Source organism: Desmodus rotundus, chromosome 5, assembly GCF_022682495.2.
Source record: "Desmodus rotundus isolate HL8 chromosome 5, HLdesRot8A.1, whole genome shotgun sequence".
NCBI lineage: Eukaryota > Metazoa > Chordata > Mammalia > Chiroptera > Phyllostomidae > Desmodus > Desmodus rotundus.
This window is the reverse complement of record NC_071391.1, coordinates 99,609,915-99,635,601: the sequence shown is the minus strand read 5'-3', so window position 1 is coordinate 99,635,601 and position 25,687 is coordinate 99,609,915. Positions and strand designations below refer to the sequence as shown.

Genomic DNA, 25,687 nt, shown 5'->3' with positions numbered 1-25,687 from the left:
ACTCTGCCCATCTGTGTTATAATCACCTTCTATAACCCCCAGGCCTACCCCAGTCTTAGGAGATGTTAATATCAGCTTCTTGGCTCATTACTCTCCTCAAACTTTACTACTGTCATAGTTTATGGTGATTTCAACATTCCTATGTTGATTCATCCAGCATTCTAGCTTCTCAGTTCCTTGATATCCTCCTGCTTTAATGGTTGTGAGCTTCATCTTAAGACCCTAGGATTCAAGAGATCCTAGTATGACCCCCATACCTCCTCTGCCTTTTGCTCCAAACTGAATCATTAACCACAACTGCAACGGTTCCATACCCTCAATTCTAAGTGCCTCCTTCTGACACTCACCTCCCCCCTTTACAGCCTACAGCCCTGGTGTCTCCAACATCAACTAGTCTCTGACCCCCCAGACCCCTCATATACTGATCAAATGACTTTATGCTACCCATCACTGCCTTCTTTCCCAGCTAAAATGCCATAAGCAATGATTATGACCACTCCCGTGCACTCGCTCTTAACTACAGCCTCTAACTGTGTTACATTCACTCACCTAAATGCAACCCTTTGTTAAATCCAACTTTCCAACTATTCCATGCGTCCACCCATACCGTTGCTAACAGAGAAGAAACAAAGTCATGCTGAGTGACCTTACTTCAAATCCATCAAATGGACCCCAAGTTTTGTCTGGCAGGCAAACTCTATTTTCCTGCTCCATTTTCTCCTGCCCACTAGATGGCTCTTTCCGATCTTTTACCTCTAACACTTTGTTCCTCCATACTCTCTGTCAGTTGATTATCTGGCTTCCTATTTCATTGGGGGGCGGGGGGGGGGGGGTACCATTAAACCAGAAAAGAATATTTAGAATGGAAGCATGTACCCATCTTCCATCTGCATGGGGCTCCTCCACCTAGCCCCATCTATGTTGTCCATTCCCTTCTTACATGCTCAAGAACGCCATACTAGCATTTCTCCATTCTTTTCTGCATTGTTAGTAATTCCCTCTCCACTAGACTGTTACCATCAACAAGCAAATATGCTGTTTATTTTCCCATTTAAAAAAATAGAAAACTTTGCCCTGACTGGTGTAGCTTAGCTGGCTGGGCATCGTCTCACAAATCAAAAGGTCACCAGTTCAATTACCAGTCAGGGCACATGCCTGGGTTGTGGGCCAGGTCCCCATTTGGGAGCAGGCAAGAGGCAGCTGATCGACATTTCTCTTGCACATCAATGTTTCTCTCCCTCTCTTTCTCCCTCCCTTCCCTTCTCTCTAAAAATAAATAAATACAATGTGGAAAAAAAAAAAACTTCTAGACTTTATTTTCCCCTTCATTTGCCAACCCGTTACTCTACTCCAATTCAAAGCAAAATTCTTTAAAACAACAGTCTAAACTCAATTTATTTCCTTTTGTTTTCCCCCACTTATTATGAAAAATTTCAAGCCTACAAGAATGCTGAAAAACTCCATGTAACTTTTGCCTAGATTCCCCAATGGGTAACATTTTCATATTTTCTGTCTCTAACCACTCCCAGCCCCAACAGAACCTTTTTGAAACTAGAAATCATGACACTTTACCTCTCTGCCAGTTATTAAACTACTACCTCTCAGCTTCAAAACCTACCTTCTAGCCTCTCTCTGTGATGCTGGGGCCACACTTCAGCTTTGCCAGCAGCTCGCTGTTGGGATCTACTAACCGGGGACACTAGAGGGAGATTGCAGGGCTAGAATGAGAAGGGACTTGCTTTCTGTTGGCTTCCTATTTCTGTTAAGTGTCACCCAGCAGTGCTTCCTTATCCCAGATATGACAGGTTCCACCTGTAGCAGTAGCTGCATTCAATTTGCACTTTTTCTCACACTCACAGAACCAGCCTCACCGTGTGCCCCTCAGAGACACCACACCAATCAGCATGCTCTCTGGGTCCTTGGCCCACGAGCCCCCCTTCCAAATTCAGGGACACCAGCATAGCCAAGATCACCCCTTCCTTGGAGGTTTGAGCTTCAGTTCCACAGGGCCCCTCCAAACTCATCAGTAGCTACAGGTTGCCACATCTGACGTGGCTCATCATTCCCTCCTCCCTAAAACTCCTTCACTCCCTCATTTGGACACCACACTCTCCTGACTTTCACCCTACCTACCAGATATTTCTTCTTCAGCTTTCTGAATGCAAGACTGGGGCATCCCAGGGCTCAGTCCTTCTCCAACAACCCCTTGGTGATCAAGTCCAGTGTTATAACCTTAATTACCACTTACGAATGTCATGAGGATAAAACAGATAAGTACTCTAGTCCATTGTTGGTGGGAGAGTAAACTGGTACAACCTTTTTTTGAGGGCAGTGGAAATTCCCTCTCAGAATTTTCTTACAGATATATTCCCAGAAGAGTGCAAAGATGATATGTACAAAAATGTTTGTGGAAATAGTTTTTAATAGCAAAATTCTTTAAAGAATTTTGTGGCAACACTTGTTTGCTTCAAATTAACTGTGATAATTATAAATGAAGCCTCCACTGCCATTCCTTTAAGCAGATTCCTTAGGATTTGGCAGATTATATTGGCTGCTTAGCACAAGGATTCCAGAGCAGACCACTAAACTTCACATCCAGCCTTACTGACTAGCTGTGTCATCTTGGGCAAGTTACTTAACAGCCCTACACCTCAATCACCTCTTTATAAAATGTAACAAGGATGTAATCAGTTAACACTGGTCACAGGCTCTGGGCAGCATAGTGTACCCAGCAAGTACACAATAAATGTTTGCTGTTGCCATCACTGCTGCATGTACTCAGAAAGAAAACATGTTTTAATGTGATTTCTTAGTAATTTGCCATCTTCTTCTTCTCAGTCATTCTGAAACATTGAGGGGAAGCAGGGACTTGCCTCCTTCAGTCCTCACTGCAAGGTAACGGATGACGCTGAAGAGACCAGTTGAGTATTTTACCCCCTTGAGGCCTAAACAAGCACAAATCAGCAAGGCAGGCTCACCCCCCAGGTGTTGAATGAGTCAGAGACCACACTGTGCTCACAGCTCCTCACCTCACACTTCCGATCTGCCTCAGAGACGTTGAGGTTGCTTACATTCTGCTCAATGGTTTTGTGTGAGTGCTTCTTCTTGGGCTTCGGAGCCTTTTTAGTTGTTCCTGTTTCAGTTGCACTTCCATCTAAAGAAGAAATAAGACCATGTATTGCAAGGACTGCTTTGGAGGGTCCAACTGAACTGCAAGTTCCTCAAAACTCTACCGAGTGGTTGTGACTTAAACACATGCCATTATCTCACAGCATCAGGCACATCTGATCTACAGCTGAGGAAGGAACCAAACTACTCAATTAAGCTTCTAAGACAGGTCAATGTCCAAAGACCCCCCAAATCAGAAGTTCCCTAATTGGTGATGTTTACTCAATCTAGACTAAATAAAACCTAAAAGCTTCTCTAGACAAATCTGAAAATCTCCATGTCTTCACCAGAGGAGAACTTTGATTTCTTCTGGCTTCATTCCAGTATATTACTCAAATAACAATCTGCTACACCCTTTAAAAAGCCCTTACCTTAATCCAGATCCCCACCCATGTACCTGCATCATGGCTTTCTGAGTCTTCCGGAGATGGTGCATCTTTGCCCAGCCCCCCAAGAACTCTGTACACATCAGCATGGACAGCATCCACACGCACAGCATAGATCTTGGTGCTGGCATCCAGGGTGCCCGCAGCCACCTAGAGAGACAGTCTGGACTGTACTTGTGGAAGTACATAAGAAGGAACTGCTAAATAGGCAAAACACAGCCAACTTCATAAAATATTTACTTGCCCTCATGAAAAATATGACAAAGATCCCTTAAGAATGACAGGGATTAGACAGATCATAACAGAAAGATAGCTTCTCTACATTTCATCAGTTTAGGAAAGAAGGTAAAGTAATTAATAAAATGTCTTAAATAAGGAAGGCGCTCATGTATTTGCAGAATTCAATGATTGTGTCATCCTAAGTATCAGACATAATCATCATGAATTCAGATACAAGAGAAGGGGACATCCTTACTTTAAAGTTGGTCAGTTCGGCGTCTTTCTGTTTAAGAATCTCTGACATGAAATCAATCAAATGCAAGCCAAAAGCATTCTTGGTAGTAATTTTCTGGAAAGAGAACATTGCAGAAAGGTTTGTTACTTATAACCCAGGCTCACGTAAATGATGCTACCCTGAGAGGTAGCCAAGTTTATAAACAGGGATATTCCACATCTCATCAGTTATCAATTTCCACAAACAGTTTGGGAAATAGCTAAATCCATATGTGTCTCTCCTCATTCTCAAGGCCTAGAGAGTAACAGCGTACGATTCCTGAGTGCTTGCTGTGTGCAGACCCCGTTCTAAACACTGCCCCCAAAGGGACCCATCACCCTCAGAACAACTCTATGAGGTAGGCACTATTCTCATTCTCATTCTACAGAGGACCCTGCAGCAAATGTTTGCGTAACTTGCCAAGGCCACACAGCATGTAAGTGGCAAAGACAGTATTCTAACTCAGGTGGGCTCTCAAACTCACAATTAGCTCTACAACTCTACTATTTCTCTACTCTCTGCTCCAGAACTTACACTGTCATCCCCTAAGCCATGCTGACATATTGCAGATGGCAGGCAACCTGTCAGAAGCACCAAAGCTGTGTAAGAAACAGTAAAACCATACCCAAAACACCAACATTAAGAAGAGTCACTGGAGAATAAAAGTACGCAGATATTATGGATCATGCATTCTCTACAGAATCGAGAAGGCTAAATTTCCCCAGTGCTCGAGTTGCAGACTCTTTGCTGATAAACCAGCAGATACTCACATTTTCAGTGGATAGTTTGATACAGGTGGAATAATGCTCTGTAATCTGTGTGTTTGTAAACTTAGGAATTGTAGCTGAAAAGTCAATATTCCTAAATGAAAAACAAAAATTAAAACCTCTGGCAAGGATCCATGACACTGTAACTTTTCAAAATCAAGACCCAGAATCCACAAGGTAGTGTGGAGATGCCAGACCCACGTGCCCCACATCAGGTTGGTGGCCAACCCAGAAGGCAGCACAGAACACACTCACCGACTGGAGGGGGAGGCCAACAGACTGGGTGAGTCTGTGCTGAACTGCAGGTCAAAGGCCCGGGATCGCCTCCTCTGCAGACGCTCCTTTTCATCATCATTCTGAGGGAAGTCTTCAAGAACCGGGGTACCAGGAGTGTTGAGAGGGGCCTTCTTAGGTGGGGGAATCGAGAACACCTGTTTTGATGGTGAGGCACTGAGGGGGTGTCCACGGGTCTCTAAAGAAGTGATTCAGGAGAACCAAGATGGCGGCATAGGTAGACACACTGCGCCTCCTCGCACAACCAGAACTGACGGAAAATCAAACGGCAAGGAAGTCCGACACCAAGTAAATAAAAAATAAACATTCATCCAGACCAGTAGGAGGGGCGGAGATGGGCAGCCGGGGCGGAAAGGACTCCAGTTGCCGTGGTGGGACCGAGACTGGCGGAGTGTGGGACGAACGGGGCAGGCAGTCAGACCACTAGCAGACCCTGCGGCCCCACATTCACGCACAGATAAACAGAGAGGGCTGAACTCAGAGTGGCGGAGAACAGGGCAGGCAGAACTGTGGGTAGCACCCCGCGGCCCCACACTCGCGCACAGATAAACCGGGACAAAGCAGACTGCATAACCCAGGGCTCCAGCACAGGGAAAATAAAGCCTCAGACATCTGATTGAAAACGCCCGTGGGGGTTGGGGCGGCAGCAGGAGAGACTCCCAGACTCACAGGAGAGGTCGTTGGAGAGACCCACAGGGGCCTAGAGTGTGCACAAGCCCACCCACTCGGGAGCCAGCACCAGAGGAGCCCAATTTGATGGTGGGTAGCAGAGGGGATGACGAGGTCCGGTGGAGAGTGGAGCGGGCGCTATTGCTCCCTCTCGGCCCCTCCCCCACATACAACGTAAGTAACAGCTCACCCTAAGTAACAGCTCACCGTCACAGCGCAGCAACCAGTGTTACCCCGCCCCAGGGAACACCTAAGGCTCCGCCCCTTTAAGTAACAGACGCTCCAAGACAAAAAAAAAAAAAAAAAAAAGGCCCAAATGACAGAACACTTCAAAGCTCCAGAAAAAAATACAACTAAGCAATGAAGAGATAGCCAACCTATCGGATGCACAGTTCAAAACACTGGTTATTAAGATGCTCACAGAATCGGTTGAATTGGTTCGAAAACTAGATGAAAAAATGAAGCCTATGCCAAGAGAAACAAAGGAAAATGTACAGGGAACCAATAGTGATGCGAAGGAAACTGGGACCCAAATCAATGGTGTGGACCAGAAGGAAGAAAGAAACATCCAACCAGAAAAGAATGAAGAAACAAGAATTCGGAAAAATGAGAGGCTTAGGAACCTCCAGGACATCTTGAAACGTTCCAACATCCGAATTATAGGGGTACCAGAAGGAGAAGAAGAAGAACAAAAAATTGAAAACTTATTTGAACAAATAATGAAGGAGAACTTCCCCAGTCTGGCAAAGGAAATAGACTTCCAGGAAGTCCAGGAAGCTCAGAGAGTCCCAAAGAAGCTGGACCCAAGGAGGAACACACCAAGACACATCATAATTACATTCCCCAAGATGAAACAGAAGGAGAGAATCTTAGAAGCAGCAAGAGCAAAGGACACAGTTACCTACAAAGGGGTTCCCATAAGACCGTCAGCTGATTTCTCAAGAGACCTTACAGGCAAGAAGGGACTGGCAAGAAGTATTCCAAGTCATGAAAGGCAAGGACCTACATCCAAGATTGTTCTATCCAGCAAAGCTATCATTTAGAATGGAAGGGCAGATAAAGTGCTTCTCAGATAAGGTCAAGTTAAAGGAGTTCATCATCACCAAGCCCTTATTATATGAAATGTTGAAGGGATTCATCTAAGAAAAAGAAGATCAAAAATAGGAACAGTAAAAATGACAGCAAACTCACAGTTATTAACAACCACACCTAAAACCAAAATAAAAGAAAACTAAGCAAACAACTAGACCAGAAACAGAACCACAGAAATGGAGATCACATGGAGGGTTATCAACAGGGGGGGGAGAGAAGGGGGAAAGGTACAGAGAACAAATAGCATAAACAATAGGTGGAAAACAGACAGGGGGAGGGTAAGAATAGTGTAGGAAATGTAGAAGCCAAAGAACTTATAAGTATGACCCATGGACATGAACTATAGGGGGGGAATGTGGGAGGGAGGGGGTGGGCAGAATGGAGTGGAGTGAGGGGGGGTGAAATGGAACAACTGTAACAGCATAATCAATAAACATATCAAAAAAAAAAAAGAAGAAGAAGAGTGATTCATTGTGGCTCACAGTGATGGAACAATACAGTTGCTCAAGAACCTTTAAAAGAATGTTTCCTAGATCTAAAGTGGGCTCAGGGCCCGTCACAGAGTGGAAGTTCACTGTACATTTCCCACCAAGATCATTGCCAACTCTAAGAGTCTATGGCTAGGACCTCTATAGTTGGGGTTTCTTGACGGGGCGGGTTGTCAGGGGAGCAGTGATGGCTTTCTGATGCTTCCTTGCCCATCTGGGACAAATATCCACTATGTGAACCTGTAGCACTATTGGGAAATAAAGGTGGGTTAAGAGGAAGTTGCTGCCTCTGATAAGCTCACAAGCAGAACAACAGACACATATAACCATAGTCTCAGGCAAAAGAGGGACAGATACCGAGATAAGGGTGAGGTATGGGCTATTAAGTCGGATAGGTTAGGTTCTAAACCCAGCAGGACACAGAAAATAACACAAATGTGTAAGATAAATATAACATGCCAAAAGAATCACCCACAGATTACTTGCTAACTGCAAAGGGAAAAATGGTTTTTACAACAAAAGATCTAGCAGTCATCATGTTGACCAGGCAATCAGTGTAGTCTCTTTAAAAATGAGACTTGAAACTGACTCATCCTGATGGGACAAAACATGGAACTTGCAACATCACCCATAAAATATTTTTGCCAAAGATGGGTGCCCTAAATTTAACTAAGATTTTAGATCTAACTTCCATTTTGTAAGAAATATAGGGGTAGAGGAACAAGTTAAGTGGTATCAGAAGGAAATATTCAGACAAATCCAGGATGTGGGCCCTGACCAGTGTGGTTCAGTTGGTTAGGTGTTGTTCTACAAAGTGAAAGGTTGCCGGTTTGATTCCTGGTCTGGGCACATGCCTGGGTTGCAGGGGTGTGTGAGAGGCAATCAATAGATGTTTCTCTCCCTCTCTTTCCCCACTCTCTAAAAATAAATAAATAAAATAATTTTTAAAAAGATCCTTAATCACAACTACAAAGTTCTTTTACATGTAAGATAACACATTCAGAGGTTCCAGATATTTTGGGGGGGCCATTATTCATAGGGATCATGCAGAAGCTTTTAAAGGGTAAAAGTTGCTGAACAATGTACTCAAGCAGGTCAGGGGGTTCCTTTGCTGAGGGCACACGGGGCCCCTTCCACAGCTACAGGAGGGCAGAGAGCACACACACAGCTGCAAGTAGGGGAGCAGGTACAATGGTGGACTTTGGATGTTCTCTTTATTGCTATTCTTTTCTTACAAAAATAGGAAGTGAGTCAAAAACCAAAACCTCTACAACTAAGTGTGAGAGCTGAGGAGATTTCAGGAGAAAAAGGAAGGTATGAAATAGTCATAGGAGGGAACTTGGTGAATCAGGGAATACAGCATGACTGCTGAACAGCCTTAGGATCCCCTTGACCATTAGGAGCACTGGGCTGAGTACAAAAAGTCAAGCAAGCATAAGGAAGCAAGAAGAGGGCAAGGAGTTGTGGGCGTATGAAAGGGAGTGATTACATCGACTGACCATGGAATGTAACTTAAGTGAGGGGAGCAAGGTCATGAGAGAGGTGAAGGATAGTGAAAAGAGTATTGGGTCTGCTGGGCCAAAAGACTGTTGAAGTCAGGGAATAATGGGGAGTGAGTTGGAAAGACAGGAGTGGTATTGAGATATGGGGCTCTTAAAATTAAGATGACAGAGTGGTGCAACTACTGATAATGACAAGAATTAGGGTGTGACTATGGTAGTGAGTGCTGTGGCCTATTATGGTTGGGAGAAACAAGATCACCGGAAGAGACAGATGAGGAAACTGAGAGACCTTGGGGAACATTTCCAGATTTAAGAATTGGAAGGCTTGTCTTCAAATCCCAGCCCCCACCACTTAGTAGCTGGTGAAATTTTAACGAAGTATATGGCCTGAGCATTTGCATCTTATCTTCCAAATGAGAATAAGAATGTGTGTCTCAGATGGTTCAGAATTCATGATATTAAAAAATACAGAGGCACAATATAACACATATTTTATAGGAACACATTAAAAATAGTGATGTAAAATAAACACTGAATTGTTTGCCCATGTGAGGGGAACAAAAAAGGAGTGGTAATTAGGGATAAAAAAGTAAAAGTAAAAAACCCTACAAGAACTTCACATGTTCCCCTGAGAGCTTCCCACAAGCTGAAGGGTGATTAACATAACCCTCGACTGAGGTCAAAACAAACAAAAAGCAAAAATAGATAGGAAGGAGGCAAGAGACATCTTTGGAAACTGAACCAAGAGGACTGTGACTATTTAGATGTGGGCACTGGAAGGTAAGGAAGGAACTGGACCTTGTAATAAAAGAACAGAAAAGAGGAAGCACTGAAGAGGGAACTTGTCTCAAAATGGAGTTAGAGGAAGGCTTTAATTCTTGGAATATTCTTTCTGATTTCTTGTATTGCCTTTGAAGTCACGCAACTGTTCATTCAACTTATGATTACAGAGCTCAAAAATACTTTCTGCATTCACTTTTCAGCTCCCTGCGGTCTGGTTTCTATCCCCATGACCTTACGAAAGCTGTTATTACTGATCATCCACAAATTTCATATTGCCAAATCCAGCACTTTTCAGGCCTTCTCTCTCTTGAGATTCAGCAGCATTTGAAGCAGTAGACAACCACCGCTTCTTGAAATACTCTTGGCTTCTATACCACTCTCTTCTCAGTTTTTCCAGCTCTTCCTTCTATCTAATCATAGCTTCTAAATGTTCCTGAGCGTTTTCTCTACAGGCTCTTCCTAGAGTTCTCATCTATTCCCCTCGTTTTACCATCTATGATGATGATGTCCAAACTTATTTCCCCGTCCATGGACCACCTCCCTGAGGGGCAATCTCTTATCCAAGTGTTTATTGGACCCCTTCACCTGTCTCTCGGCTGACTTATTTATCGAGTCCAAAATGTAACTCTAAATACCCAAATGTCTTAGCAAGACCTACAGAGGCCCTGCTTACCTGAGCCACCCAGCTCAATGTTTAGTCACAATGTTCTGTCCTAGCCCAAGCCAGGCTCTTTACTCCACCCCCCCACCCCCGGGCCTTTTTTTGGCACTTGCTCCTCTAACACACCTTCCTCAGTCTCAGCTAAGAGCTTCCCTGAATCCCTAATCTAAAGGGGGACATTCCTCCCTCCACTCTGCTATTCTCAATCACAGCACTTGGTCTCAGTCTCACCTGTAAATTATTTTGTTTATAGTCAGTCTCCCCAAAGAGAATAGAAGCTCCAATAGGCTAGAATCTTACATTTTTTGTTCCGTATTGTATCTCTGGATCTGACAGAGGACCTGGCTGGAAGGGAGCAGTCAACACTTGTAGAATGAATGTAAAAGTTAATGCATGCGTGTTAAGCATACAGTGATAACCACAACGCATCCATGGCCATGGGCTAACATGCCTTCCAAGAAAACCACTTTTAAAAATAAAACTAATCTTGGAGAGAGGGGGTGGGAGCGAGAAAGAAACATTGATTTCCACTTGTACTTGTTCCACTTATTTATCCATTCATTGGTTGCTTCTTGCATGTGCCCCAACGGGGGATGGAACCTGCACCCTGCAGTATGGAAATGACGCTCTAACCAACTAAGCTACTCCGTCATGGCAAGAAAACCATATTTTTACAGATTTTATTTACTTATTTTTAGAGAGAGAGGAAGGGAGGGAGAAAGCGAGGGAGAAAAACTTCGATTGGCTGCCTCTCACACACCAGCTGGGGACCTGGCCGGCAACCCAGGCATGGGCCCTGACTGGGAATGGAACCAGCGACCCTTCGGTTCCCAGGCTGGCCCTCAATCCCGAGCCACACCAGCCAGGGCAAACAAAAAACCACTTTTTTTAAATGAAAGGACACAAGGCGCGGTGGGGCAAGCCAGGGGAAAAGGGGTCCCACCCACCGTCCGCAAACAGAGAAGACGCCAACCGAGACCACTCTCCGGCCCTCCCTCCGCCCGCGTGCCTGGCCCCCTCCAGCGAGAGAACAGTCAATAAGGCCGAGAACACCGTAGTCCCGCTGCCAGCCCTCCAGCTCCGTCCGCGGGACCCTCGACTAGTGCCGGGACCTTCCAGCTACGCCTCCGCACGCCTAGCCTCACCTCGGCACGGAGGCTCCATCTTTCCCGCCACCTCTCCGCAGCTGGTTTTAAATCGCGCGCGGATAAGTCTGAGGGCCATTATGGCCGTGCTAACGTCACTTGTGGGCGGGGCCGCAGGCGCCTGCGCAGACCGCACGGTCCCCCGCCCTGACGACAATCGTCGGAAGGTGCGGTGGGGGTGTGTTGAGGTCTCTTGGCTCGTGTCCTGTGGGCTGACTGGAGGGAGTCCGTGGACCACCTTCGTCCCGGAATAGTGCGAAACTCCCTCCTTTTGAGTGCTGGACGTGGAACTGGGCGCTGGGGGCCCAGCGTGGAGCAGGGCCAGCGAGGGCTCTGCTTTCATGGAATTTACTGATGGCGAAGGCCGATTACCAGGAAACCAGGTTAATTTCCTCGAGCTGTGAGGGCAGCACCACGCCAAGGAGGTGACGGCCTGGTGTGGGACCGACGTGAGAGGGAGCCGCTTCCGCAATGAGCGTTCCAGGCAGGAAGGGGGGATGCATAACGTTTTATGTACATTTAAAAAATGAAGGTCATCGTTTTGATTCAAATTCTTGCTAAAAGCTTCCTGTATCTCTCCCCTCAACCCCCGTAAAAAAACAGAAAGGTCAAGGTCGGAAATGAGGTAGGTGCAATGTGCCGCCAGTCCCTTGGTTCGGGTTCATCTAATCTCTAGGTCTGATCCCAAGAATTGTGTTATGGGAGGAAAGGCCAGGACAATTCCTCCAAGTATTATATTCCTAGAACAGCCTATAATTTCTTATAACACACTGGCATTTTATACAGTGTTTCTTCTCAAGGGTGCTATTGACATTTAGGATGAAGCAATTGCTGAGGTGTGGGACTCCAGTACTCTGTGGCATTTGCCTGCAAAATGCCATCAGTGTCCCTCTGTCAATTTGGCAACCAAAAAAAGTACTTACTACCCTTTGTTGAAAACCAGTTTTTAAGTCTATTTGATTTTTGCATGAACTTGTTCTCCCAGTGACCACCTTCAAATTTTTAGCATAAGGCAGAGTGGGCTGGAGGAAAGAAAACACTTTTACAGTATTCATCTCAGCCAATGAAACCAAACACCCAGGAGCCATCCTGGACACTTGCCTCTCTCACTCTCCACGCACAATCCAGTGTTGAGTTCTCTCCTCTTCCTGAAAATCTCTTTGATCGTGTGTCTCTCATTTGTGCCCGCACCACCTTGCTGGTCTGCAGCAGCCCTCCAGTGGCTCTGACTCCATTCTCTTTGGGCCAAGAGTGATGGTTGCTAAGTACAAATCTGACCTGTCACTTCCTCTGCAACGTCTAAAACCGTCTGAAAGGAACTGAACTTTTGCCCCCCCTTAAACTGCCTTTTTGGGATATTGATTTTAAGCTGTTTATTAACAAACAAGACTCAAGAAAGAACCTTTGACCCTCACTGTTTTATTGCCCAAGAGATTCAGACAGAAAAACTTGCTTTAGGAAAGGAGCCTTGGCTTAATCACCTTAAGAATCTTCACCCTAGCATTTAGTCATGAAGCTCCCAAGCCTGTTAGCTAGTTATTCTATGTCCCGTTGTTTCTGAATTGCCTGGCAAGAATTTTCCTGCCATTTATGTTCCGCTCTTCCTCAGCTACCTGTGAATTTCCCATTCTCATTTCAGAAGTATATTCCCTGTCCCCCTGCTTTCTCCTCCTCCTTTGTCTAAAAATGTCATATACTGCCTCACTGTCTTTGAAATTTTCATACTTGGGTGAATTCCTCATGAGTATGTATTAAACATTTGATTTTCTCCTGTTAATCTGTCTCTATTCATTTATTAGCCCAGCTAGAACTTAGAAGGTGGCAAGAAAAATATTAATTTTTTTAGCCCCTACACATTTAAAAGTTCTGCTGTTCTGAGAACTTCCAAAGTGATCAAGGTCCTGCAGGGTCCGGTCCCTGCAGCCTCTCCAACCTCATCTTGCACCTTGCCTCCCTTTGCTCCCTGCCCTGTGGTCACTTGGGCCTTCTTTCAGACTTGCCCTCACCATGTCTACTCCCCACACAGGGCCTCTGTGGGTGCCATGTCTTCCACATAGAACCCTCTTCATCCCCGTCTTCACCCAGTTAGCTCACGTCACTTCCTCAGAGAGGCCTTCTCAACTGGAGGCTTTAGTAGAACTTGTCACCTGGGCAATTTTACAGCTGCTGGGGTGACTGTTTTGTGCCTATCACTTCCACAGACTGTCAACTCCATGAGGATGAAGCCATGTCCTTGCTCACCATTGTTTTCCCAGGGCCTGGTGTTAGCCCTGAATATGTATCATCTAATACATATTCAAGTTTAAATCCTGGGTTGGGCATCTTAACCTCTCTGGGCTTCAATTTCCTCCCCATTTATAAAACAATGACGAGAATATCCCCTTTCACTGGGCTTTATGAGGAACTTGTAATAGATTAAACTCCCATGAGCATAGGCTCAGTGTGTGCTAGGGTGGAGGAGAGTGAGCCTTTGGATTCCATGTCTGCACCAACTAACAGCAGTGGGCCTTGGGAGGGTGGTCAGTGGCACAGAATCAGGAGCCTTTGAAGAACTGGCTTGGAACTCCTGACAAAGGCAGGCTACTAGGTAACCTGTTAGGTGAGGCATGAGGCTGTTCTGTGGTTGTAACAAAGCCTCCTGAGCTGACTGCTTGGGCCTCCATGTACTGTAGTAGGTAGGGGGCCAGCCCCATCCCCTGCTGTCTGTGAGTACAGGCAGATCAGTCACCTCCTGCTCCAAATGCCCGTCTTAGTTTTGGGGGATTTGGGTACAAAGGCTGCCAAAAGATTGAACAACTTATCAGTCACGTCAATGGTGTGTAAAACTCAAATACCCTGTCTGTACAAAAGTACAGTGGTGGGACCCCTTCCCCACTCCTTCTCAGCAGAAAGGCAATGCTGAAGCCATTCCCCCTCCTCATTGTACTCCTAAGATTCCACTTCCCCAAAATGAACACAAACAGCCTTAATTTAGATGAGGAAGAATAGTGTTATCAATTAGATAGCTGAACAAGCAATCTTTCGGCTTCAAATTTGCCCTGATCTCCCAGCCTGCAGCTGGCTTATATCATAATATAGTTCAAGATATAAACATGTTTTCACTGGCTTTACATTCATTTTGACCTCTGAGAAAATGCCTTTAATTTTGTATATGATAGGAAATTCCTGACCTCCTAAAGACTGCTAAGAACCAACAATTTCTGCCTTCTGGGATTTCCAGACACACTACCCTTTATCTTAAAATTAATACAGTGCTTTTTGCTTTTCAAAGAACTTTAAGCCCTACAGCATATTCAGTGCCCAAGACCGTGCTGGAAGATTGCTGGAACAAGTGCTTTCCTCCAGGCTCTACCATTTACCAGCTGTGTGACCCCTGGGGAAGCTGTGTACTCTTTCTGTGTCTCAGTTTCCTCATAGGTGAAATGGAGAAGATAAAGCACCACCTTCATGGGGTTCTGTTGCGAGGATTAAGTGAATTAGCAGATGTGAAGTATTTAGAACAGGGCCTGGACCATTAGCAATGCTCAATGAACACTCTATTGTCATTACTATAACTGCTGTTCTATCCTGGGTGCCAGCCAGGTATTGTTTCAGAAGAAAGCTTGGCTTCCTAAATATCTGGAGTTTTCCCCTTTCATTGTAAGAGTATTCCCAGAGCACTGCAGCTCCATTCTTCCTACTGTTTGTTTTTCTGTACTCTTTATTACACCTGCTGCCCCAACTAAGCTGTGCTGGCTGTTCCCTTTGTAGTCTTCTGCCTGCTCATAACTTTGTTTTCTTTCTTGCCTCTTACTAGACTAGAAACCCCTCAGTGCTAGAACGCCATACCACCGTCTCACTGCCTGACAGTCTTATGCCCTCTAGAGCTTATGGATGTTGTTTGTAGCCCCTGAGATCTTTCAGCTTGGCTGATATTTTGGTTTGGGCATCATGAAAATGAATGACTTTCATTTCCTTAGCATTCTGAATTATTCTTTTCTGGCTACTGGCCAGGCCACGGGAAACCACAGGACAGACTGGTTTAAGGTACATTAAGAAACACCAGGATGTGCTGGATGAAGCCATCAGGGTAATGTGAACTTCTTGGGAATGGGCATGTGACAATGCTGACCTCTGTGTGTGTCATTGCACAGATTCCAACTGATACAGAAAATAGCCTCCTTTATTGATTTACAAAGAAACACTAGCAAATTATTTTCTAAACAAAAAGCATATGGATGTTTATAAAACATCAAAATCCCACCAGCATGGAACAAACCATCCCTGCATCTTAACTTGAGAGTAGTACCTGGCAGATACCAGCAGATAACATGGGAGCACAGCAGCTGCTGAGCAGTAGGAGCCCCAAATATATACTGGCATCAGCTTCTGGAACACTCGTAATTTAATTTTGCTGGGTGGAGGGTGTGGATTCTACAACCAAAGCCCATAAGGCCAGCATCTTAGCCCCTCTAAGGTCAAGTTAAATGTGGGGCTAAGGTTCTTCTCCCCAGATCTTCCTGGCTCACAAAGTAGGAACAGCATTGGATTTCCAAAACAACCACACCCACAACTATTGTCACATTTCTTAACACTCCTCCTCAGGATGTCCAAGGTTTTACACAACAGAAAAATACATCAATCACACCTCCAGAATCGTGACTGTTCAAAGTTGGACTGCTTCACAGTCCCTTCCAGCCCAACCTTGCCAGTGGTCAACTGTTTTGAGCTTGCTTTGCAATGCTGCGTATAGAGTTCAAATAATTCCTTTGTGATCTTTGAAAAGAGAATACAGAGGCATTACCAGATTGAGAAAAAGCACAGCCAGACACCATAGCTAAAACTTCTTTCCATTTTACAAACAAGTGGCTCCCGTCAGAAACAACAATTACTTATCTCAGAGCCTCCAAAAGAGCATCATCTTCAAGGGTTTTATAGTATTGCTTCCAGGCACTGAGGTCAGCAGGTATTGGCTATTTAATTTTAGTAAATGCATCATCCCAATTATGGGACAGGTCACTACTGACTTAGTATTTGCAAATCAATGCTAATAAATTATTTGGGTACTACTGGAATTTTGTCAGATGCATAAAAACAGCTATATTATCGTATAAAACTTGAGCTAACCCTGACCAGCATGGCTCAGTTGGTTGAGCTTCCTCCCACAAAGTGAAAGGTCACTGGTTTGATTCCCGGGCAGGGCACATGACTGGGTTGCAGGCCTGGTCCCCAGGTGGGGCATGTGCAAGAGGCAATCAGTCAATGTTTCTTTCCCTCTCTTTACCCCTCCCTCCCCCCCCCACAAAAATAAATAAAACATTTATAAAGAATTGGGCTAAATTAAGAAAACAGAAAATAAACATCTTGGTTGTATATGCAAATAGCGATGGTCTGAAAAATTAGCTCCTAAAATGTGAGAAGGAATGAGCTGGAATGGAGGTATTCTCTGGTTCTCTTTCACTTCCCGTGTTGATACACAACATAAACTTCACAGGCCACCTCTGGATCTAACTCTTTAGCAGCAAGATCTGCCCATAACATCCATTTCCCTGGGCTCTCTGTGGGTCATGATGAAAGTTAAGTCAGGAGAAGAAAACCTCAGAAGGCCCACCGGAACCCCATCTTTGTGACCACTTCATGCTTTAAGTGTCTTAATTTATTATGGCTCCCTCAGAAGATGAAGGTCATATATACCACCGATGTAACTGAAAAATAGACTCTTGCAGCCAGAGGACTCAGCAACACCTTCTCCACATTTTTAATGGCCTTTACTTTACATTAATGTGCCCCGGCCAAAGGGGCACCGGGCAGAGCTTTCACGCGGGTCAGAAGGTTGTGGAACTCTTCCAGTGCCTGTGAATGTGCCATGGGGTTTAGCACCAGGTGTTGGAAGAGATTGACAGGCTCGGCATTCCGAAATTTCTTAGGGATCGGGATGGTCAGGGGCAGGAAGTTGTTACCAATGAGGAAATGATGGAGGGACCTTTGCTGGAGGCCACGGCCCAAGAACCAGAGGATGTCCTGGAGCCGCTGGGAGAGCATGCTGTGCTGCCAGTCTGTGAGGGGCAGCCACAGCAACAGGTGCATGAGGGCTGTTTTGAAGTGGTAAGAGGTAAGGATGGGACGGGATGCTCCCTGGGGTAAGCTCTGAAGGTCCCGGAGACTTAAAATGATCTGGAGGCACTTAAGGTGACAGGTGTTCTCGGGAGCAAAACGCCCTACTAGCTTCAGGAACAAGTGCTCACAGGCTGCAAAGGACTCAGGCCAGTCCACACTGGTGAGCTGTTCCTGGTCAGGGGCCTGACTCACCAGGTAGACCAAGGTGTCTTCCCGTTGCACCCCCAGGACCAAACGAATTGAGAGAAAGCGGCCTGAGCGGTAGTCCAGCCTGAGTTTGCAGGAGGTGGCAGATGGTGGGAGGCTGAGCTGAAAGTCATACTTGTGGGCCACAAGGGCCCAGGCATTGCCCACCATGTTACGGAACCACTGCACAGTTTTGCACACATCCAAGTGGGAGCCGGTGCAGAGGGCTGCTTTGATGGAGCTGCTGCACTTGCCCAAGAGGGCCGAGTGGTCCCTGTGGTGGTGCACCAAGCACAGCACATCCCCCAGAAGCTTCTCACGTTTGCATATGCATTCCGACTCCACCAGCACACTGCCACAGCGGTGGCCTAGGGATGGATCCCTCATCTCCAGCACAAACATGGCACCCTGGGGGGGCACAATGGGCACCAGGATATCAAATTTCTGGGTCTCATGGAAGGTTCCCCATTTCTCAAAGGCAGCCCCAATGCCCAGGCAGTCCTCCAGCTGTGGGTGAGCCTCCCGGCGGCTGAGCACCCGGCAGGCCTCAATGAGGTCGTCCACAAAGCTCTCCACAAACTCACAGGTGCATGGCAGGTCACGGATGACATTCTGGACATAGCGTTTATAAAAGGATTCCAGGGTCTCCTGCGAAGGGAAGTTGGAAAGCCAGTTGTAGGAGATGACGGGCACCACCCGGACTTCCTCCTCCTCCTCATCACTGCTAGAATCAAAGGCTGGCTCATGCTGCATGTTCTGTCGCAGAAGCTCAAAGATGAGAAAAAGGCAAAAGAGGCCGGCATTCCACAGGTTTCCCAGCATCCAGCTCAGCGGCCCCTCCTGGCCCTCAGCACGGAATGGCCACCCCATGTCTTTCCTTCCCAGCACTAACTGGTCACTGGATGTGTCTCCTCTCCAGAAGTCCTCTGCCTTCTGCTTCTGCTCAGCTGCTCGCTTTCTCTGTTCAAACTCTATCTCTAACTGGCGCATCTCCTCGCTCATGCGCTTCTCCAGCTGCCGACTTCTGGCTAGTGTGTCCAAGTCCATCCGGTCACTGACCATCAAAGGGTGGTGCACAATATACATCACTGCCAAGAACAGAAGACTTATCACAGCCATGGAGGCCTCTGCATCTGGAGAAGTAGGGGGGTGGGAATCAGTTGTGATCTTCAGAACTCATCTGCTCCCCAGTGCATATTCCCCAGAGCCCTGGAACCCTAAATCCTGGGAGCCAACTACCTAGAATGAACAGAAAGCTCACAGTGCTGGGGTTGGACAGAGCCAGGGTGTTCTTCGGGGGAGGAGGTTTGAGAGAAAGGGGGGCAGCTGGATATGCCACTCTATCTCTATTGCTTTCCTTCCCCATGACATGGGTTGTATTTAGGCTTCCAGGCTGTAGACATGAGACTGCTTTCATTCCTGTGTAGGATAGGGAAGGGGATCCTTGTGGTAGGGTGGCCTCACCCAACTCATGAGTCCACCATGGACACAGATATGCCCTGCTGATTCCAAAGGCTCCCTTCCACGAGCAGGAAGCACTGGTCTGCCTGGGCAATACCTTTCTTCTTGCCAGGCAGTCAGCCCAAGGCCTCACCTGTAGCATCCCACTTACACTGTGACTTCACAATTCTCAATTCTGCTCACCCAGTGTCATTAGACTACTCTTCTCCCTGGTGCCCAGAGGGCCAACCCCCAGTGGGTGCCAGGTAGGCATAGTGTCCAGCCACCTCTCCACTGCTTGCTGCTGTGCTCTCTGAGGTCCTAAGGGGTTTGACTGATACCTCATGTGGGCCCATAGGTAGGCACAGCTGCACCTCTCAACCCAGGAAACTTGTGAAGAATAGAGTGCCTATGGCCACCTGACAGGTGACAGTAGCTGGTGTCTCTGCCTCCCCACCCAGAGGCTTGAAGCTTCCTGCATTCACCCCACTAGTTCACAAGCTGCCTAGGCTCACCGAGATCATGAAGGACCACGCCCAGTGAGCGCTGAAGCCAGACTGGGGGCCTCTCCTCCCTTCGGAACTTGGCCTTGCTCAGGCTCACCCGAGCCCCGTTAAAATTTACAAGGCACCTGGGGGCTTTGGCTCAAAGCAGGGTGCCCCCCATTCATAACCTCCCCAAATTTCCACGTCCAGAGATCTGAACTTTCACCCACCCATCCTCCCCGGGATTTTCCCCAGAACCTGGGGCTATGTTCCTCACCGTGGGTGTCAGCGGGAACACGGTCTTAAAGAAACAGCGCAGCCGGACTGCCCCCGCGTACTTCCCCGCCGCGTGGGGGCTCCTGATTCCTCGCCGGGTCCGCCCGCGAGACTGGCTGCGCTCCCCTCTCCCGGGGAGCACACCATGTCTGTCCGAGTGTCCGGTGGTTTATGCGCCACTAGCCTCTGAGGCTCCAAGGTGCTGCCTGCCGTTCTGAGGGCGCCAGCCCTGCACAGCGACTCCCGACTCCCGCCGTTCAGGCCCCGCCCAGCGCCGGCTAGGCCCAGTCCCGCCCCCTTCAGGCCCTATCCCGCCCCGCCCAGTTGCCCCCAATCCCTGTGTGCAGACCCCGCCCAGACCCTTCTACCACACACGGGCATCTCATAGAGCATTGGAGCGCATCCTCGCCGGCTGATCCTCGTTCCACACACGAACCCTCTGTCGAGGACCCCCAGCTCCTAAGGGTTTGTGCACAGAGCGCTGGGGCTGCAGCCCCAGCCTCACAGCTAAGGGGCGCTCTTGTCACATCTCAGTCCCCTGTGGGGTGGCACCAGAGGGGGCGCTGCAGTGCTAGAGTCAGCTTCACTCAGCTGGGTTCATTGGAGTGTGGACTAAAAAGGGGCCACATCCCACACCTGACAAGCTCAGGGGAGGCATGCATGGCGGCCTTACAAATGCAAAGACTGAAAGTAACCACAAAGGATGGTCTGAAATTAAAATTTTCTAACTAAAAGCAGTTAATGACCTACCCTAGGTTGGTATCTTCCTTGACAAAGGTCAATCCTTACCTTAACTGAGACTATCTGTTGTCTTTCTGCATCTGAAATAACATTCTTTTGGAATGTCTGAGTAATCACTTTTTCTAGACCCCTCAGGCCAAAATCTCCCACTGCAACACAAAACCACATATCTGCTCGTTGTTATTATGTTAATTGTTAATGGTTTACTCTCCTATGCCTGCCTATGTAAAAGAAGTTGCGTCTACTCTTTTTACTTTTAATCCAACCCCAGAGATTTCCCTGTTTGCTTTCTCTCCTCCTCTTAACATACCACCGATGGATTCTACGTAACCTGCTTACATCTTCTCCTTTGATTGTAATGTATAAAGTAAGTGGCAAAACTGCCATTCTCTGAAGCGTTTTCTCAATCCATCGAGGTTTTGCTTCCTGGCAATCATTGTCAGTTTGGCTTAAATGAACTCACAAAAATTCTTACAGGTTTGGATGTTCCTCATGTTGATAGAATTCATGAATCTAGGTGTGAGGGTGGTGGTGGCATAAGTAGGAATTGACACGGGGAACATCATTCCCACTTCAGGCCTGCTCACAATGGTACAGGTGAGGCATTTTGTCAGTGTCCTTCATGTACCTCACTCTTAAGCCACCCCCAGACTCAGGAGATTCTCTCCAGCTTTTTGTGGCTTTCATGTGGACCGATCACACAGCACCCAAAGATCAGGCTGGAGGCCTTGATTGCCACTCACTAGCCATGTGGAAATAAGAATTCTAAACCTATGGTAGCTCTGCTTATGAGGTGGGTACATAAGGGAAAACTTTACGAAGTGTGGAGGTGGAACAAGTCTTAGGATTAAGATTAAGAAATAACAACAGAATGGATTTTCTTTGTATTTTTTAATTTTCTTTAATTTAATCTTTTTTTTAAAAGACTTCTGGCCAAGATGGAGACATAGGTAGATACACTTTGCCTCCTCACACAACCAAAAGAAGGAAAACAACAAATTTAAAAACAAAAAATAATCAGAACTTCCAGAAAATCAAACTGTATGCAAGTCCGACAACCAAGGAGTTAAAGAAGAAACATTCATCCAGACTGGTAGGAGGGGCGGAGATGAGGAACTGGGGTGGAGAGGACTCGCTGCAAGGCAGCAGCAGGCAGACTGGGTGGAGCTGGCAGAGCAGGTAGTCCCACATCTGTGTGCAGATAACCTGGGAGGAACAACTGGGGAGTGAGAGACTGCACAACCTAAGTTTCCAGCATGGGGAAATAAAGCTTCAAAACTTCTGACTGAAAAAACCTGTGGGGGATGAGGCAGCAGGAGAAACTCACAGCCTCACAGGAGAGTTCCCTGGAGAGACCCACAGGGCCCTAGAAAGTACCCTATGGGTCTCTTTCTAGGACCCTGCACACCCAGGAATCAGTACCAGAAGAACACAATTTGCTTGTGGGTAGCAGAGGAAGTTACTGAAAGCTGGCCACCAGCTGAGCAAGAGGCATTGTTCCCTCTCTGACCCTTCCCCCACCACATAACAGTGCCACCACGCAACAACGTGGGGTTCCCTGCCCTGGCGAACACCTAAGGCTCCATGCCTTACTACTTAACATGTGCACCCAGAGGTGCAATCAGAGAGTGTTTGCGGTTGGATAGGGACTGTACCCTCTTTGTTTGTATAGGCTGTTTGGAAGTTGGGGATAACTTAAAGGAAGAAAGCTGAGGATCCATGCAGAATCCTGACCAAGAGGGTGCAGAAAATGTGCTATAGCCACAAATCAGATAAATAAATATTTAGATCTTAAATAAAATATTTAGGTTTGGGGCTTGTGGTGGGAGATCAGGATAACTTGGCAAAATAATATGATATAATAAGCAACCACAGGACAAGCCATTTTTCTCAAGCATAAACTTCAAAAAATTATATTTTTTACATCTGAAAGATTTACATTGAACCAATTTCTTGTTATCAAAATCTCAAAAATGTATCTCTGGTGACAAACATTTGTGGAGCTTGCTTGTGTAGACAGACTTGTGTGTTGCTGATGCTTCTGAACATAAAAGGAAAGTAGAAAAATTGCTGCCTTATTCTCAGTCATCCAGGGGAACTTTGTAGAAGGGGATAGAGAATTATTGATAGAAGCAGTTATCTGTGCACAGAATGCACCAAATCTGAATAACGTCTTCACTTCTCATATATTTCTCCAGAAAAACAATGAATAGCCTCTTTCTTCTCATATGTAGCACTTGTGCTGTGGGTACGACAACAAAATAGATGCTTATGATTAAATAGGTACTTGAAAAATGTAAGCAGATTCCCTCCAAGGTCTGTCATGATGAATTGCTTGTTTATGCACAAATATTTACCCTTTTCTATAACTATGCATTTTTTATAACTATGGAAGGCATATTTGGACCAGGACCATGAAGGGTATGAGGACAGGATCAAAGTACTTGACAAGGATCACAGTGCTAGACACACATTTCCCCCATTTTTTCTCCTGTTTTGTTCTCAGTTTGCTGACTAACATTCTTCTCTCTCTTTAATATTCTGTTCTTCATCATTACGGATTTTTCTTTCTGTATTCTCTCTATTTACTTCTTGTGTGTCTAGTATTTTCTGCCAAAGATTTTAGAGCTTTTCACAGATTTTTAGCCATTTATATATTTCTTAAATATTTAAGCCTTCGAATAAAGTAAACATTCAGAAATGCATAAACATATTTATCAAACAAAATGATCAGAAAGGCATTCTATCTCCCCACAAATTGATTATTTAAAAGAAATTTATTACCATAAAATAATTTAAAAAATTTATTGATTTAGAGAGAGGGGGAGAGAGAGGAACATTAATTTGTTTTTCTACTTACGCATTCATCACTTGATTGTTTTTTCTTTTTATTTGTTATTCTTAGAAAATCTCATTTTTGACTTGATGCAGACTTAGAGGCAGAAGCACTCAGACAGGACAACCTCTGTCTGTCGGCAATCTGCTCCTGGCGTCTTTCTTTGGCCTCCTTCATTCTCTTAGACAAAAGTTTAGCATATTCTGTGGCCTCTTTCTTATTTTTCGTATTATGATTTTTCTTTGGAACAATACACCAGTGTTTGTGTTGCAGGACACGTGGAGTAACAAGATGCTGAACCTTGGGTGCTTTGATCGTAGGTTTCTTACCTTCTTTGTTTAGGGGCTTTCCCAAAACATATTGGTGGACATTGTCTTCTTTACAGAGATTGAAAATTTTGCGAATTCTGCTAACACTTGTGGGCCCTAGGTGACGAGACACAGTAGTATCAGTGAGACCAGGAATATCTTTCTCCTTTTTTTACCATGACTAAGTTGAGAACACTGAGATTGGCATCCACAGTGCAACCCTGAATAGATTTGCGCTTCCTTTCCCCAGTCCTCTTTGGTCTACAACAGGAATGTTCCTTCATCAGCAGCAGGTGGAGAATGCCATGGGTCAAGACACCCTGCTCCATTCGGAAACCTTGTTTGTTGTTCCCACCAATGAATCAAACCACATAACGCTTCCGTTCTTCACCCAGAGTATCAGCAGCAACTTCTGTGGCCATACACTTCTCATAAAACGTACAATGTTTGCATTCATCATCCACTTCAATGAGTTTCTGGAAGCCAGTGGCTGGGAAAGAGATGTTCAGCTTCATCCTGAAACAGCCAACCACCTTTGAGGTGCCATGAAAAAGAGCCATTGGTTGATAATTGTACATGCCCTGAAACAGAGATTGAACCCACAACCTTGGTATGTAAGGATGACACTCTAACCAACTGAACTACCTGGCCAGGCCCACAAATTAATTATTAATTATAAAAGGAAAAATAGTCACGTCACAGGAGAGAAACCTGGGAGTCACTATCTTATCCAAGAGACCAAAATTCACATCATCATTATGTGCTTCCTGGTATGATGCACTGAGTACACGACATTGCTCATAAAATATTCTTGCCCTAAATGCATAACCTATATAACCCGCACCCTGGAGAAAAAAATCAAATCGAAAGACATTCTACAAAATAACTGGTGTATACCGTTCAAAATAACAGTGTCAAGGAAGACCAAATATAAATAAATAAATTAAAAGGTAGGGGAGGAATAGCTCCAGATTTAAAAAAGACTGAAGACATAAGACAATTTAAAAAATGCTATAAAAGATATTGAGATAATTATCAAAATTGGAATGTGGAATTAGGATTACTGTTAGTTAAGAAAATGTCCTTATTCCTTAAAAATTTACACTGAAGTATTAGAGAATAAAGGGGAATGATATATGCAACTTTAAATTATTTTAGAGAAAACATTAGAGAGAAAAGGAGTGGTAAAAACATGTGGCAAAATGTTTAAATTGGTTAATATGGATAAAGGGTACATATAAGTTTGAAATTACTTCAACACAAAAATTTTAAAAAGACGAATTTCACCTTTTTAACACCTTTAAGTATTCCATTAATTTCAAAATACAGAGCAAAAATGTTATACTTTAGAGAAAGTCTATGCTTAAACTCAAGCATGGTCACTCCCTGCCTCTCATCCCCCTGTCTTGACATCCTTCAAGTGACAGACACAGACATGGTTCTCAGGTGACGCTGGATGCTTTCATGCTCTTTGCTGGAGGTGACTGATCACATGAATACAGGCACACAAAAGGAAGAAAACAAAAATCACCCACAGCCCCACTACCCAAGGTAATGCCATTCACTGAGGTCTGAAAGATGTCCACACAGAGGCCAAAGAGTAGTTAACAGTGGGCTGTGTGGCTTGGTCCCACTCTCTTCAGTTGTGAGGCCTTGGGCAAGCTATTTCTCCAGTTTATGTCTCAGTTTCTCTATGTTCAAAATGGAGAAAAGATACTGTCATGCTCAAAAGGTTGACATGAAGAGTGAGTATGTTACTATTTTAAAGAACCTAGAGAAGGAGAACCAAGATGGCGGCACAGGTAGACACACTGCGCCTCCTCGCACAACCACAACTGACAGAAAATGGAACAGCAAGGAAGTACGACACC

At 45.6% G+C, this 25,687-nt stretch overlaps 2 protein-coding genes and 1 pseudogene across 7 annotated transcripts in view; all 3 read right to left on the bottom strand.

Annotated features, from left to right (window-relative positions):
• The window catches only part of NCAPH (non-SMC condensin I complex subunit H), a 48,844-nt gene extending 35,877 nt beyond the window's left edge, over positions 1-12,967 (bottom strand). For all 5 annotated transcript variants that reach the window (XR_006657014.3, XR_006657015.3, XR_006657016.3 and 2 more), the window contains exons 1-6: positions 11,449-12,967; positions 5,070-5,286; positions 4,818-4,908; positions 4,030-4,122; positions 3,566-3,704; positions 3,030-3,154 (exon numbers count right to left, since the gene is read on the bottom strand). Coding sequence is in view for 1 of the 5 variants with exons in the window: in XM_024571858.3 (XP_024427626.3) it covers positions 3,030-3,154; positions 3,566-3,704; positions 4,030-4,122; positions 4,818-4,908; positions 5,070-5,286; positions 11,449-11,791 (1,008 nt within the window). In the remaining 4 variants the exon portion in view is untranslated. The remainder of the gene's footprint in view (positions 1-3,029; positions 3,155-3,565; positions 3,705-4,029; positions 4,123-4,817; positions 4,909-5,069; positions 5,287-11,448) is intronic.
• Positions 12,968-17,151: 4,184 nt separating this feature from the next.
• ITPRIPL1 (ITPRIP like 1) lies at positions 17,152-20,191 on the bottom strand. Of its 2 annotated transcripts, none has more exons than XM_024571844.3 (2): positions 19,933-20,191; positions 17,152-18,863 (listed from the first exon to the last, which is right to left on the bottom strand). In XM_024571844.3, the coding sequence occupies exon 2, from the start codon at positions 18,847-18,849 to the stop codon at positions 17,206-17,208; it is 1,644 nt and encodes a 547-aa protein (XP_024427612.1). In that variant the 5' UTR covers positions 18,850-18,863; positions 19,933-20,191; the 3' UTR covers positions 17,152-17,205. The 2 variants fall into 2 exon arrangements, with proteins under 2 accessions (XP_024427612.1, XP_045060694.1); XM_045204759.2 differs by having other exon boundaries at positions 17,152-18,818.
• Positions 20,192-23,583: 3,392 nt separating this feature from the next.
• On the bottom strand, positions 23,584-24,331 carry LOC112315212 (small ribosomal subunit protein eS6-like; annotated as a pseudogene).
• Between the last annotated feature and the right edge of the window lie 1,356 nt (positions 24,332-25,687).